This window comes from Numida meleagris, chromosome 5, assembly GCF_002078875.1.
Source record: "Numida meleagris isolate 19003 breed g44 Domestic line chromosome 5, NumMel1.0, whole genome shotgun sequence".
Lineage (NCBI taxonomy): Eukaryota > Metazoa > Chordata > Aves > Galliformes > Numididae > Numida > Numida meleagris.
Genome location: NC_034413.1, coordinates 43487134 through 43501770, shown reverse-complemented (window position 1 = coordinate 43501770; position 14637 = coordinate 43487134). Strand labels below are relative to the sequence as shown.

At 33.5% G+C, this 14637-nt stretch overlaps 1 protein-coding gene across 7 annotated transcripts in view; it reads left to right on the top strand.

Moving 5' to 3' along the window:
* Positions 1-14637, top strand: part of DNAH7 (dynein axonemal heavy chain 7) — a 104281-nt gene that overhangs the window by 30821 nt on the left and 58823 nt on the right. For all 7 annotated transcript variants that reach the window (XM_021400115.1, XM_021400116.1, XM_021400114.1 and 4 more), the window contains exons 21-28: positions 1611-1751; positions 4915-5127; positions 6433-6542; positions 6997-7165; positions 8504-8606; positions 8706-8833; positions 10029-10241; positions 11263-11361. In XM_021400115.1, coding sequence (XP_021255790.1) covers positions 1611-1751; positions 4915-5127; positions 6433-6542; positions 6997-7165; positions 8504-8606; positions 8706-8833; positions 10029-10241; positions 11263-11361 — 1176 coding nt within the window. The remainder of the gene's footprint in view (positions 1-1610; positions 1752-4914; positions 5128-6432; positions 6543-6996; positions 7166-8503; positions 8607-8705; positions 8834-10028; positions 10242-11262; positions 11362-14637) is intronic.

Genomic DNA, 14637 nt, shown 5'->3' with positions numbered 1-14637 from the left:
TGAAGTTAAGCAAATATCAAGTAGTCTGTTGAATTAAAGTATTTAAGCATAGTGTTTTCTGGAGACAGAAAACCACCTTGATTACATGTCACCTCAACTGCAATTTGGTTTGTCCTTTATCTGTGATTGATACTTGGAAGTATTAGTTATAATGTATTTAGGCATATTGGCATTTGATATTTCTGGTCCTCATTTCCTAATGAAGTTATTTAATAATTCTTTAGGCTAATATCATTTAGCCTTGATTTCTTCAGTTAATATTCACATATACTGGAATCACTTTTTATTTTTTGCACAGCATGAACATTAAAACAATGAATTTATTTTATTCAGGTTATACCTTTTTAAAATTTAAAATAATAATAATAATAATCTGGTGTCAGTTTTCTGGATTTATAATGCTCTAGATTTCTTTAAAATGAAAAGCACTTGTCCCAAGGATTCTTTTGTCAGAGGTTATTCTCCACCGTTTGTGGTATTAAAGGACAAGATTCAACTGAAAGTATACCCTTATTTTTTAATATTCCTTTTAACATTCCTCTTAATTCTGACTACCTTAATCAAGATTCCTAACTCTTCTTTTCAGGTTATATTATTCTAGTATTCACAGCATCACATCATCGTGTCATGTATTTTGTTATCTCTGTCATTTTCTTTGTTCCTCTTCAATGTCAAGTGAGGTAATCAAATGTACACTCTTCTCATAACGCTGTTGAACAGTATGATGGTTTAAGTACACTAATAGCATATCAGGAAATAAAAGTGAATAAATTCACCTACTTGCTGCATATCAGACATGGGAAAAGTGAACTGTATAAATAAGAAATGGTTAAACACCCTTTGTCTATATTCACTCTCTACTGTAAAACTTCTATAATGATCTGAAACACATAATATTTACATAGTTGTGATGTCAGTACAGATACATTTTTTCCATAATGGGTTATTCATGCTATTCTATGTGTAGATTGTTAAAAGTAAAGAGACTTGCAAGTACACTGACTTTCTGAGGAGACATCTAAATTTACTGAAGCTTTTGCTGTGTTCTAACTCAGGTTTTGTTAATGGGAGGAAGAAAAAAATACAAAACAGTATGGACAGAAAGATTTTTCCAAGTTTTGATTTCATTGTGATTATCCATTGTGTAATAACCGGATTAATCATTCTGTTATTAGAAAATGTACTTGAAGTTAGATATAAGTTTAAATAATATGAACTGCAAAGTTAAAAGCTCTGAATTTTTAGCAGAATAACTGAATTTTAAGAAGAACTTGCAGTTTGAGTTGTTAGTTCTAACTAAACTGTACTTGTGCTTGTTTTCTAGTTCCATTATAGATGGAGGTAGGAAATTTTATGTTTCCAGTGGCCTGAATCATATTAGAATGTGTTGTGAAATTAGTTCTCAGAATTTTTTTTCTGATCAGTTGGTTCTGTCATTATGTTTTCATTTTTTTTAGTCTTGGAGAGGTTTTTCTTGCAAGATGTCAGTGTCATAAAGTTGAGGCTGATTTATTTTTGATTCTTGCTATTGCAACCTATCTTAAATTAATTCTGAAGCTAACCATTACTTATTTTCATATGTAGCTACAACGTCCTTCTTTCCTATCTAGGTCATTGAGGATGCAATTGAAGCTTATCCCAAAACTCCACGTGTTGACTGGGTACGAGAGTGGCCTGGACAAACAGTCCTTTGTGTATCCCAAACTTTCTGGACGATGCAGGTAGAGATGTCTATTAGAAATGGCCAAAAGGTATGAATATTCACTGTATATGTAAATTTTGTCAAGTGGATGTAATGCAGTGGTAAATCCAGCCTTTGATGATAATCTTTTTGAATGAATAGCTGCTCAGTGTAATAATTAATCTTTTTAATATCTGCTTTAAAGGTGCACTTGAGCTGTGATTCTTGAAGACTTCAAAGTTAATATTTCCTATTGAACGTAGGCATGCTTCAGCACAATATAGGAGTACATTCTGTGTAGCTTAACATGTATATTACATGTTTCTCTGAAAACAGGTCATTGGTGTTTTCAGGTGCTGCTAACTAGCATAGATTCAGTTTGTCTCTGGCTCAGAACTTCAGCTTAGCTTCCTAAATGTTTACTGCTTTTTATAAAGATGGGCTAGGACTAACAGAAGATAAGTACCATCCTCACTCTTGTCAAATAATGAATACAAGACTAGTACAGAACATATTATCTGTTAGCTTGGTTGTGGGAAGAAAGGTACCTAAGGCATTGAATTAAGATTGAATTAATTCAGGATATGTGTTTTGCAAAAACTTTCTTCTGTTTTATCAGTAAGGATTAATGCTCTTACCTGTTACATTGGGAAATGTTCCAGAATTGTTACTGGATATGCATTACCAGATGAGGCAACTAGATTTTCATTGTCTGATGTTAGGACAGAAAGGGGCATCAGGATTTACATAAAATTGCATCTTTTTGACATTTCATTATACTTTCTCTTACCAATTTTTGCAGTGAGATGGTATCAACTGGAGAAACTTCTGCAATATTTGTGTTCTGGTGTTTTCACTGTTCATATATAGCTGAACTATACCACAAACACAAACTTTAAACTTTATATATGGAGGAGTATTTCAAGGCCATATAAAATTTGTTGCTTATTCACAAGTGGAAGCAATAGCTTCTGATAATAGCGGGTCTTTCAAGCTTCTGAGTGGACGGAACTAAAGGAAGAAGAGGACAGTATTTCTAATACAAGGAATAAGTATTGCAACAGACTGGAAGATTTGAAAAAGATTTAAAACATTTTTGTTTCTGTAGTAGTAAAGGAGATCTTCAGTTCTCTGGGGAAAGAAAGAAGGCTTCCTCATACTGCACCATTTATCCTCTCTTGGTGAAAATCTTTCAGGAAGGAGAAACAAATTCTAAACTTACAGATTTTAGATTCTAAGATAATGAAAGCCAGCATCATCTTAATGAGGTTTTTAGTGAATAAAAAGAGGAAGTTAAACAATGATTAAATTCACTTGGTTTTGGGAATGTTTGTTGCACAATTCTGAGCCTGGACAAGGCTCTTTTGCTTTATATATTAAGCCTTCTCTATACCTGGATATTCAGGGAAACCTGTCACTTCTATAGGCTTTACTCAAATTCTTTTGTAGTGGTAGTTCTGCCCATCTGGCCCCAGCCCAAGAATCTTCATTTTGCTGGGGAAAGAGACTTGTACTTAGTGAAGGACTGGGAAGTTTTGCATCTCCTAGCAGTCTGTCACAAATCTTTGACAAGTAGAACTCTCAGTCTCAGAACATTCAAGATTCTTTATCTATACCATTCCTATTTTCTACTAAAGCATAAGAAACATGACAGGTAGTCAGTGACCACATGAGAGGCCAGAAATATTACGTTCTGCATGAAGTTGCAGCTTTATCCTGGGCAAAATAAACAGCATCCTACCTACAGCATATTTTTTTTGATGACATCAAAGGCATTCTGTGCACACAGTGACAAAAAACTTTTTTTAACAGAAGCTCTTTAGTCTTTTCGGGGACAGGATACCAATCTTATTTAAAGTCACTCATTAAGATTTAAAATTTATTCACATACACGTGCATACACACACAGGCTTCTTTCAAATATTTTTTAGTTAAGTGTTTCCAACAGATAACTGTATAAAGGTACAAGGTTTTTATTAAATAGTGAACTAAGAAACAAAAGAGTGTCATAAATTTTAAGAGTAATGTTTTGTGGACCATGTTCATTTTCAGTGAAATATATAGTCAGAAGCATAGTAGTAAGGAGTGATACTGAAATGGAAGTTGAGAACATACTAATATCTCAGGTTTTTAAAAGTTTGCTTGCTGAAAGCTTGGAAAGCTTGGTGGTGAGCAAAGGGGTTATTATCCCTGACTTGAGTGACGTATTTCAGATGCTGTCCTGATTGGAACTTTTGATGCAACTCATGAAATTGAAGTGATTTTGAACTTTGTTTGCTCCTTTATATACATAAATTAAAAATAAATAATTCTAAGCGGGTGATTTAATCAAGCTTAATGTTTGGGAAATAATTAGCTAGGATGAGAGATGTCAAAATAAGAAGAATCCATTGGTGGTTACCGCTGCCAGTGTATGTGAAGAGGAACAATATTCTACTGTGGAGAAAAATCTAAAAAATCTAAAACAGATGTAGATAAGTTTTTTTCCAGACAAATAGCAGTAGTCTCTACATTTTCTGTAAAGTTTCAGAGCATTCAAGCTTACTGCGGACCTTCAGTAAATGCAGCTTTCTAAAAGAGCATGCATTTGAGTGCAGAAGATATGGATTTCTATGTAGTGAACTCTAACAATTTCCAGCTTCCAATGTCTTTCTTTTTTATTTCAGTTTAGTGAGGCACTTATCACTTCTCAATTTTGATACAAGTGCTTTCCTTAATTGGACCCTTTCTATTTACTGCAACCTATGAGCATGAAAATGATTAAACTAACTGAACGTAGATTGTAACCAGACGGTTCCTAACTACTGTAGAACATAAATGTGTTTTTCTAGTATTGTAATGTTCCTTAAGCACAGAAATGAATTGTATACATATAAACCAGTCTTTAAAATTTATGTCATTTTCATTTTCTTAATGTGAAATTTATAAAAAACTAAGGCGTAATTCCTGTATTCCAGAAAGAAAAGAAGTATGCTGTTGTGTTTCCTGATACGTGTAACTGATGTCTCATGTATTGTTCTGTAACGTTAAAAAAATCGGATCAAGATACAGATAAAAAAACAAGATACAAAAACAGATAAATGCCCTGATGAACTATATCTGTGAATCATAGTTTACTATTATAATAATGAGAAGGAACATTTTGATATAGAGAAATAAGAGTAATATAAGGAAAAAAATCCTCATGCCCTAGACTAGACCTGCAGTTGCCTAACTTGTAAAAATTCTTCCAGGCACTAGAGGATTTTCTGGATCAGAATAATAGGCAAATTGAGGACATTGTCACCTTGGTGCGAGGAAAGCTGTCTAAGCAGAATCGAGTGACGCTTGGAGCACTTGTTGTGCTTGATGTTCATGCTAGAGATGTTCTTGCATCTCTAGTAAGCAAGAAAATCAAAGATGAGAATGACTTCGAATGGCTAAGTCAGCTTAGATATTACTGGGAGGTAAGTGAGACCTCTTAATCCTATTAGAAGGTAATTTCTGTTCACAGCTTTTCAATTTTTGTTTGCTTTCTGACACAGAGGATAGTCACTCTAATGTGGTAATTTCTGCTGATAAGAACATACCTTTAACTGGCAATTCTGTGGATTGCTAACTAAAATGGCTAGTAGCCAAGTAAAAACTGTTTTTAATGAAAATCACTTTTTCATCACTGCTGAATCTCAGAACACTGGCTGAATCTGCAGGAGAGATTGCTGTTGTTCACTCAAACACTATTTTTATTATTAACACCATTATTGTTATTTCTGAAGAGTACAAAATATTTTAGGGATAACAACTGAAGATTTTAATCTGATGTATTATCAGTATTATTTTGTGTGTTACTTTTCTTGGAAAAGTAATGTTTATATTGTATGGTGGTAGTATACAATATATTTGCATTTGTCAGGACAAGATTTCCTGTATTACAGAAGACATTACACCTAAAATTAAAATCTATTTTATTGCCATTAGTTTCACTATAAATTCAACTACTGGTCATTGGAGCTCCTGGAGCAAATGTGGTGAAGGGCTGCTAAAACGTTGATGGGACTGGAGCATCTGTGATATGAGGAAAGGCTGATTGGGCCTGTTCAGCTTGGAGAAGGCTTGGGGGGATCTGATCCATGTATATAAGTATCTGAAAGGAGGATGTCGAGAGGATGGGGCCAGACTGTCCTCAGTGGTGTGCTCAGTGATAGGATGAGAGGCAGTGGGCAGACACTGAAACACAGGAAGTTCTGACTGAACACGAGGAAAAAGTTCATTATTGTGAGGATGACTGAGCTCTGGAACAGGCTGCCCAGAGAAGTTGTTGAGTCTCCTACTCTGGAGATATTTAAAAGCTGTCGGGATACAAGTCTGCTTAGTGTGCTGTAGGGGACCCTGCCTGAGAAGGGAGGTTGGATTAGAATGATAGACTGAAGGTCCCTTCCAACCTCAACCTTCCTGAGATTCTGTGATACAATTACTTCTGTTTCTGTTTTAGGAAGACCTTTATCTTTCTATGTAGCTAAACAAGATAGTTTTATTCAGCAATATGGTTAGTAGGATTTCTTTTTTTTATATAAAAGTTAATGGAAAAATTTTTTTGTGTTTATACTGTAGTACCTATTAAATGGTGATATTTTTGTTTAATTGAATCACAAGTTGTCTCAGAGCAATGTAACAATTGTTTTAAAAGTGTTGTGCTCATTTACAAATTTGAGGAATCGTGTTTTGGTTTTTTTTAATCATTTCATCTATAAAATCAATGCCTTTTTTCATAGGAAGGGCATCTTCAAACAAGAATGATCAATGCTGGACTCAGATATGGATATGAATATCTTGGCAATACGCCTAGGCTGGTTATTACTCCACTTACAGACAGATGTTACAGGTAAAAGCACTTGTTAGTAAATGTGCTGTGCTAGCAAGAATCTGTTTAGTTGAGATGTTTTAGTCCTAAAATGGGTGACTTCAGGATTATATTTATGATGTTCTAGTAGGCATAATTAGAATTGCTTTAATTGATGAGAATTAGTTTTGTATGAATATTCTAATTTCTAATAAATTTAATCTTTTGTGATACTATGGGTAGTGATAAATTACAAGAGGAATTAAAGTTTGAAAATGGATAGTAAGCTATGTTCTATTTTTAACTTCTAGTAAACTTAAAACATCACTATGTATTTGTAGACTACAGCTACCATAAGCAAGCAAACTGTACAATCTGAGGAAAATACAGACATGAAACAAATTTTTAAGAGTTTCTGGTAAAAGTTGGAACAGCTAGACAAATAGCATAAAATTAGTACAATTTTTTTTTTCTTTTTCTATTACTTTATTTTCAGAACCCTTTTTGGTGCACTACACCTACATCTTGGAGGTGCCCCTGAAGGTCCCGCTGGAACTGGAAAAACAGAAACGACAAAAGATTTGGCAAAGGCTGTAGCTAAGCAGTGTGTGGTTTTCAACTGTTCTGATGGATTGGATTACATTGCATTAGGAAAATTCTTTAAGGTTTGGAAAAGTCTTGAGGGTCATATTTTCAATTACATTAAAATCTTTTATTTACATTGGTAATTGAAATGTAACTTCTTCCACTTCCAGGTCACTATATAATGCTAGTATTGTGCATATAGGTCTGTCTTCAGCTAAGAATCCACCTGAACTATCAAAATGTTTTTTTCTGTGCTTTAAAAATGAAACATACCATAATAATTTTATTTGTTCTATATGGACAACAGAGATGCCAGTTAAATGAGAATATTTTTAACAGCTGATTGCAAATTTAGGGGACTTGGGATTTAATTTAAACTCTAAATATAAACTAATAAGAACTATTATATTATACAAATAAAACGTATTTATTTTGGTATTAGCCTGAGTAGACAGCTCTGTCTTATGAAAATATATTCTGCATGGCATCTGGACCTTTCCAAACAATGTCCTGTTCTTGACTGGAATGGTACAAAAATAGAGCAATTATGCTTTTCTCTCTGGTGTTCTTCTTTTCATTTGTGTTAAGTGGCATCAGAACCACATGGCATGGCTTCGAAATTCAACATGACAAAAAATTCAAACAAATAAGCAAAACTATTTTTTTTCTGTAAAATGATTAAAACAGAATTCTGTGTCTTCAACAGGAATTCTAGAACAACCATTAACAAATCACAAGATTCTGTCTAAACACTACATGTGCAGCAGAGCCATTACGTTAGCATTTAGGGAGCACAGATCAAAAACGAACTATAAATTAACAAGAACTGTAGGAAAAGAGAATTGCTCTTTAGTTATACTTTGGGTAACATGTCATGCCATAATATGTTGTAAAAAAAAAAAAAAAAAAAAAAAAAAAAAAAGACAGTAATTTTCATTCGTACTGTAAACAAAATGGTTGATTTTAGCCCTGCAGAATTCCTTATGATGCCTGTTGTCATTGTGAACCCTGACAGGCTTAGACATGAAAGAAAAGAATGAGTAGGTTTTTTGGAGGCCTGTTTTGAGATGAAATCTTCCCCCTTGTCCAGTTCCAAAATACTGACTGTAAAGGTAAAACATGCAAAATGTATGCATTTGATAGCACTTTGCATATGACAGAAGAAATAGGATTTCAGTTCACACTGTACGAGTTTGTTTACTCCCCCCCAAGCAAACTTACTTTTTAAACTTCTGTTCTTTTCAGAGATTTCTGCTACTTGGCCTGAGTTTGATTAGACCTTAGTGCCCTGCTTCATGAATATAAGCTCTGTCTTTGCACATTAAATCTTTTTCTCATTACTGAATTATTTTGATCAGCACTGGTATGTTCGAAATAGATAGGCAACAATCAATTAATCTTATGTCTGTCTCTTCTAGGGTTTGTTATCTTGTGGAGCATGGGCTTGTTTTGATGAATTCAACAGAATTGATTTGGAAGTGCTCTCTGTGGTTGCTCAGCAGATTTTTACTATCCAAAGAGGTAAGCTGTTATTTTAATCGTAACTCTCTTTTACATATGACAAAGATGCAAAAAAAAAAAAAAAATCTAACAACGACAGTAATTCTTATTTCTTTACAGGCATTAATTCAGGATCTGATATATTAGTATTTGAAGGAACAGAATTGAAACTTAACCCTACATGTGCTGTCTTCATTACCATGAATCCTGGTTATGCTGGGCGTTCAGAGCTTCCTGACAATCTTAAGGTATTGTAACATTTGGCAGTTTATTGTTTTTAATAAATAACACAGAAAGTGAAAAAAGACATAGCTTTTTGTCAAATACAAAAATTAAGAATATTTAATATCAGTTAACTTCAGGTCTTCTAAACTGTTTTTTTTTTTTTATATTACACTAATGTAAAAATAATCTCTGAAAAAGAAATTATTAAAGAAAATCAGGTCTAAAAATAGGAATAATCTAAATTTAAATACATCGGGAAATTGTCGAGTGTTTTAAGGTCTATCAGTCTGTCAAGATTAAAGAAAAACAACTGATTTTAAAAAAGCTTAATGTTTTTTGACTGCACACCTAAAAGTTGAGAAAATAAAAGGAACACTTTATAGTGTTATAGTAAGTAATATCTTCATACTGAATAAAAAATTGATCTTTGACTAATTTCTTTTTACTTCTGACAAAGAATCAAGATAAGACCTGATGTATTGTTTGTAGTGTTTTTAATGTTCGAGATTTCTGTCTTCTGTAAGTTCATTATTGAGTGATTGTTACAAGACTGCTACATCCTTTCTTACCCCTTAAATACAGTTGGCATATGTCCACAGCAAGAAAAGAAGTCTGAGTATTGATATTGATAAGTTGATGCTGTACAACCTTCTGTGAATATTCCTCAGAACTCCTTGGAAGTTTACTCATTAGCACATACTATGAATAGAAGGTTGAAAAACATTACTTTTGTAAAAGAAAAAGTATAATTTGGAAAACTTGTTGATAAACTGTGAAAAGCAGCAAAATTGTTGTCTGTTTGAAAATATTCTGATACTTGTTTGGTTAAAATATGGTAAAATTGAAGCACTGGCTGCAGCTAAACAATGCTAGTTAGATGAGCCTGAATGCAGCACCTTATTTATCGTATTTGAATTGCACTCCCATCTTCCTTCTAAAGCTTGTGGCATTTTGTGTGTTGTATTTTTTTTTTTTAATCTTGAATGAAGAACTACAGCCATGAATTGTCATAATGGTAACGTTTTGCTGAGTAGTTATGGAAAACTGTTAATTAAACATATTACAGTGTAGTCACAATTATGGTAGTTAACTTTAATTGGCTCCTGCTTTATGAAGGAAATAATGGAAATGTAGTATTTTATGTAATTGTAGAAAAAGTTATATATAAGAATGTGTTATTTTTTCAAATGTGATTTTTTTCATTTGCGTATTTAATAGGCTCTCTTCAGAACAGTAGCTATGATGGTTCCTGATTATGCCATGATTGCAGAGATAGTTCTGTATTCTTGTGGTTTTGTTTCTGCACGACCTCTGTCTGTAAAAATTGTAGCTACGTACCGTCTGTGCTCTGAGCAGTTGTCATCTCAGCACCATTATGATTATGGAATGAGAGCTGTGAAGTCAGTACTTACTGCTGCAGGCAACCTGAAGGTAAATGATTTCTTAAATTTTCTTTGTAACCCAGTAACTTGCTCTTTCATAATAGAAGGGACACAATCGTATATAATGGCAATTACGCTCTCAGTGATGCACATTGAGATGAAAAGCGTGTGTTTTAGGGAGCAAGCCGAGAGAATTCAAGAAGTTCATGGGTGGATCACCAATTAGCTCTGTATAGCAAGCATGTTAAGTGTGCTAGTTATCTTTCAAGAATTCTAGTTCAATGCAAATTTTGTGAATTGTATTTGGCATGTTGACCACTGCTTTGCATTATTTTGTTTACACCCTTAGATGATTTTGCCATAGTAGGTTAACACCTTCCCCTAGCTCATTGGCTTGTCTGCCAAATGTGACTCTGGTCTCTCTCGTCTCTCTAAGAAAAACTGTTTAGGATACAGTATTTTGTTTTGATGTGCATTGTGAATGAATGACATCAAAAATGTCTTTTTATTAATTCAGTTCTTTTAATTTAGGCAGAATAATATATAATTCTTTTCTATTTTATTTTTTTAACATTTAATCTTCCAATTATCAGTCTTGCCCTCCCTCCCCAGCCCCCCCCCCCCCAAAGCAAAAAAGTAAATGAGTTCTGTATCATGGCAAACAGAATCATATATCCTTTTGGTGGACATATCTCTGTGCAGGCTTTTAGACTTTCTATTTTGAAGGTTAAAGGTTTACCTCAAAAAAGGGAAAATTGTTCCTTTCATGAAGAAAATAAATGCACATTATAAAGCAAGAATTCAATGGTATAGGAAAAAAATACAATTTATAATAATACCCATAAGTGGGCATAAAATAAATTCAATTGGCTTGACTATAGAAAGCCACTGTAAAAGCCCTGATATCAAAATATAAACATACATTCAGAATATATCTTATTGTTTGTGGACCTGCACCTGCCAAGAATAATAACACAGATGCACAAGAAGAACTGTTCTGTAAAACAGGTGTTTAACATTGGCTTTCCGAATCTATAAAAAGAACTAACACTCTTTAATATTTTTTTTAGCTGAAATATCCATTGGAAGATGAAGAAATTTTGCTACTTAGATCCATTACAGATGTCAACCTGCCTAAATTCTTGTCTCACGATTTACCACTTTTTGAGGTAAAAAATACAGATTTTCAGTAATGTTCAAAAAAACTTGTTAGAAATACTAATATTATACAACAGATTTATCAGAGAAATAGCCCAAAGACTTCAGTCTAGCCCATAATTATTTTAAAACAGTCTTAACTGTTCTTTCATTACAAATACATTGAGCATCTGGGTCTACTGGTTGAAGTGATGGCATACTCTGAAATCTTGAATATAGACTATATAAAAATAGCATCTTATAAATATTCTTGGGAAATAGGGAAGTACAAATCATTTCCTTTTTATAATACAAAATTTGGATTGTCAGTTAAGCCATTTATGAAACAGTAAATAGATGGAGTTGCTCACATTGTTTCTTGTTCTGAGCTGATCTCAGTATCAAAGTGAGGTGGAGAAAATTATCTGTAACTAGCGGCCCTGGTTTGTAGGATGCATCAGCACAGTCATTCTGTCTCACAATATGTGCCTTTTGGATTGGACTTCAGATCTTTTACTGCTGCATAGGTGTCTTGAATATATGTCTGACTGAACCATACACAAAAATGAGCTCCCAACGTCATTGGATCTTCTTTCGTAGTTGTGTGGTTTCTGTGACTTGTTAGAAAAAGAAGAAAGGATCTGAGCTGGTATATATAGCTGCCTGGAAAGTTTTTAAACATCAGTGGAAAGATGTTGTTTCTTCATTTACAGCCATGGGAATTTGTGTGCTGTTATACACTCACAAGAGCATGAATTATTGCAAGATTTTTGAACAATAATGGGTGTATTTTTACAGTCAAGTTAGTTGCAATTACACTTTTGGTATCTCATACTTACTTTTTGTAATTTTTAGCTAAATATAATGAGAATTTTTGTAAGAAGACATCCCTGAAAGTAATAGGGAAGTTTTTTCCTTTGGGAATTTTATAAAAATAAAAATAAAAACTAGAAATCAGAGGTACAGAAAGGGTGATTGGCTTGTCCAAATTTATACGGCAAAGTAATGAATTAGAAACCGAACATATGTCTCTGGATGCTGATACTCTGATTCCAGTTAAAGCTGTGCTCACATTACAGACCTTTTCCTGAAAATGAGACACGTAAATGAGGGGAGATTTCATATTTTCATGTTTAAAAATAGTGGAGATAAGTTTAGAAAATTTGTCTAGGAAAATGAAAGCATCTTCACTAGTTGTTTCTCTAAATTTCTCTCTTTAATAACAAAAATAGCACTGTTAATGATTTTGTATACAGAAATTAAGCATGTTTATGAGTAATACTATACATTTTTTACTTTCATAGAGTGACAAATATATATTGTTGTATTAGTATTGCTCATACTAATACATTTTGCTTGTTGGCGTATCTCAAAAATAGGACCAATTTTACAAGATGAAACTAGGAAGCATCACATTATCAACTTGTAAACAGTAGAAGGAAGCTAAGAGTTTAAGTAGCTGATTATGTCGATACAAAATACATGTCTGTTACAAGGAAAAGCATTGACAAATAAGCATGTTGCCATAATTAGTTATTCCTGATGGTGCAGTTTTAAGGATCAACAGTATATTATGCCTAGAGTATTTGGGAATATTAATAGCATAATTATGTTAGTTCTGGAATAAAGTAGCTTTGTTTGAAATATGAGATACAGATTGTCAACGGTTTACGGGCATTCAGCCCAGTTCCGTGACGAAGGGGATGGGGGATCCACGGGCCAACGCCCCGGGAAAAGGGAAAAGGGGAAAAGGGTAAGGAGATGGCCCTGAGAGCAAAGAACAGTGGCAACAATCTGAGGAGAAACAAACTAATTTACTAAATAAGATATCGGAATGCAAAACAACACACTATAATACAATATAATTACAATTTAAGCTGATAAATCCAATACAGAGAGAGAGAATGTCCCAAAATCAAGGTAGGCCTTATTCTACTACCGACGATAAGACGGCTGGAGAGCGAGGTGCTGCCAAGACAAGAGACGGCGGAAAAAAAGGGACGAGGTCTCGTGATCTGCAAGTTTTTATACTGCGAGCTTTTATCTTTTCCCTCTGGCTGGAAATGGTAACAGAGGAGAAAAGTACCGTGGGGACTGTAGTAGCCCTCTCTTCTGAGAACTAGATACATCCACTACATGATGTTATGATGTGGAATACCAATAACCGAAAATCACAAAACCATGACACAGATGGAATTATAAGATTTAAGTTCATCTTTAAATTTTAAACATGATGTTCATTTTCCTGTCAGAAATATTAATTTCTTCCCTCATTTATGTGTCATGCTTGGCAGAAATGTATAAACAGTCATGTTCTTCCTCATTCATTTTCATTTTGCAGATTTTGCCTTCATTGTTCATGTCTCCAGTGTAGCCAGATACCCTTGACTTAAGATATACAGTAACTCCTCTGTGTTTCTGTAAAAGCGTGTAAATTGTACGCTCTTTCTATGTATTGTTTTACTAAAAATGCCACTTTGCTTTATTTTAAACTTTTAAAATTTAGTCCAGATATTTCTTTAATTCCAAATGTTGAGTATTATTCTACATTGTGCCTATTGCCCCAGTATTTAATTGTAACATTGATCCTGCTTTGTTGTAAAGAAGAAAACATTTTTTACCCGGCAGTAAAACTTACATTGGTACTAACTAGTTTATTGTGTTATGGTGTCCCTCCATTTCCCCATAGTTTTGTCATCCATTTTGTAAGAAGAAAATAATGAAAAAAAAGAAAAGAAAATATATATAATTCTAGTTATAAAATCTAATAGGCATAGGAGACCATACTGAAGCAGAAGTATGTATATTGTTTAATTCTTTAACAGAATTCGTGAAGAAAAGTACATGAGGTGAACATGAAATTTTACATTAAACGTGTTTCAGAAAAGAAAAGTTGCTCACCTTGAACATAGTTTGATATTTCTGTTTTGGAAGTATGATTGTTTTTACTAGAAAAGCCCTCTTTTTGTCATGATCAATTAGAAAGTATGTCCCTGGTAGCACAGAAAGTTAAATATATATTTTCATACAGTTTAATAATACGCATTTTTTAAGGTCAGGTGTTATGGTCATTAACATCTTAACAGTGGAAGCTAACAATGCTAAATGAAAACTAAGGCACATGGTAGATGGAAACCAGTGTTGCCTGGTAAAAGGAAACATGTCAAATTAATGCAATTTTAAGTTCACCAGAAATTCTTGTTACTGTCATTTCTAAATAATAAGTTTTATTTTGAATTCTCATTAAGTAATGTTTGCTTTCAGGATTCATACTTTGGGTCTGTCTTAATGAAATGACAATCCAGAGA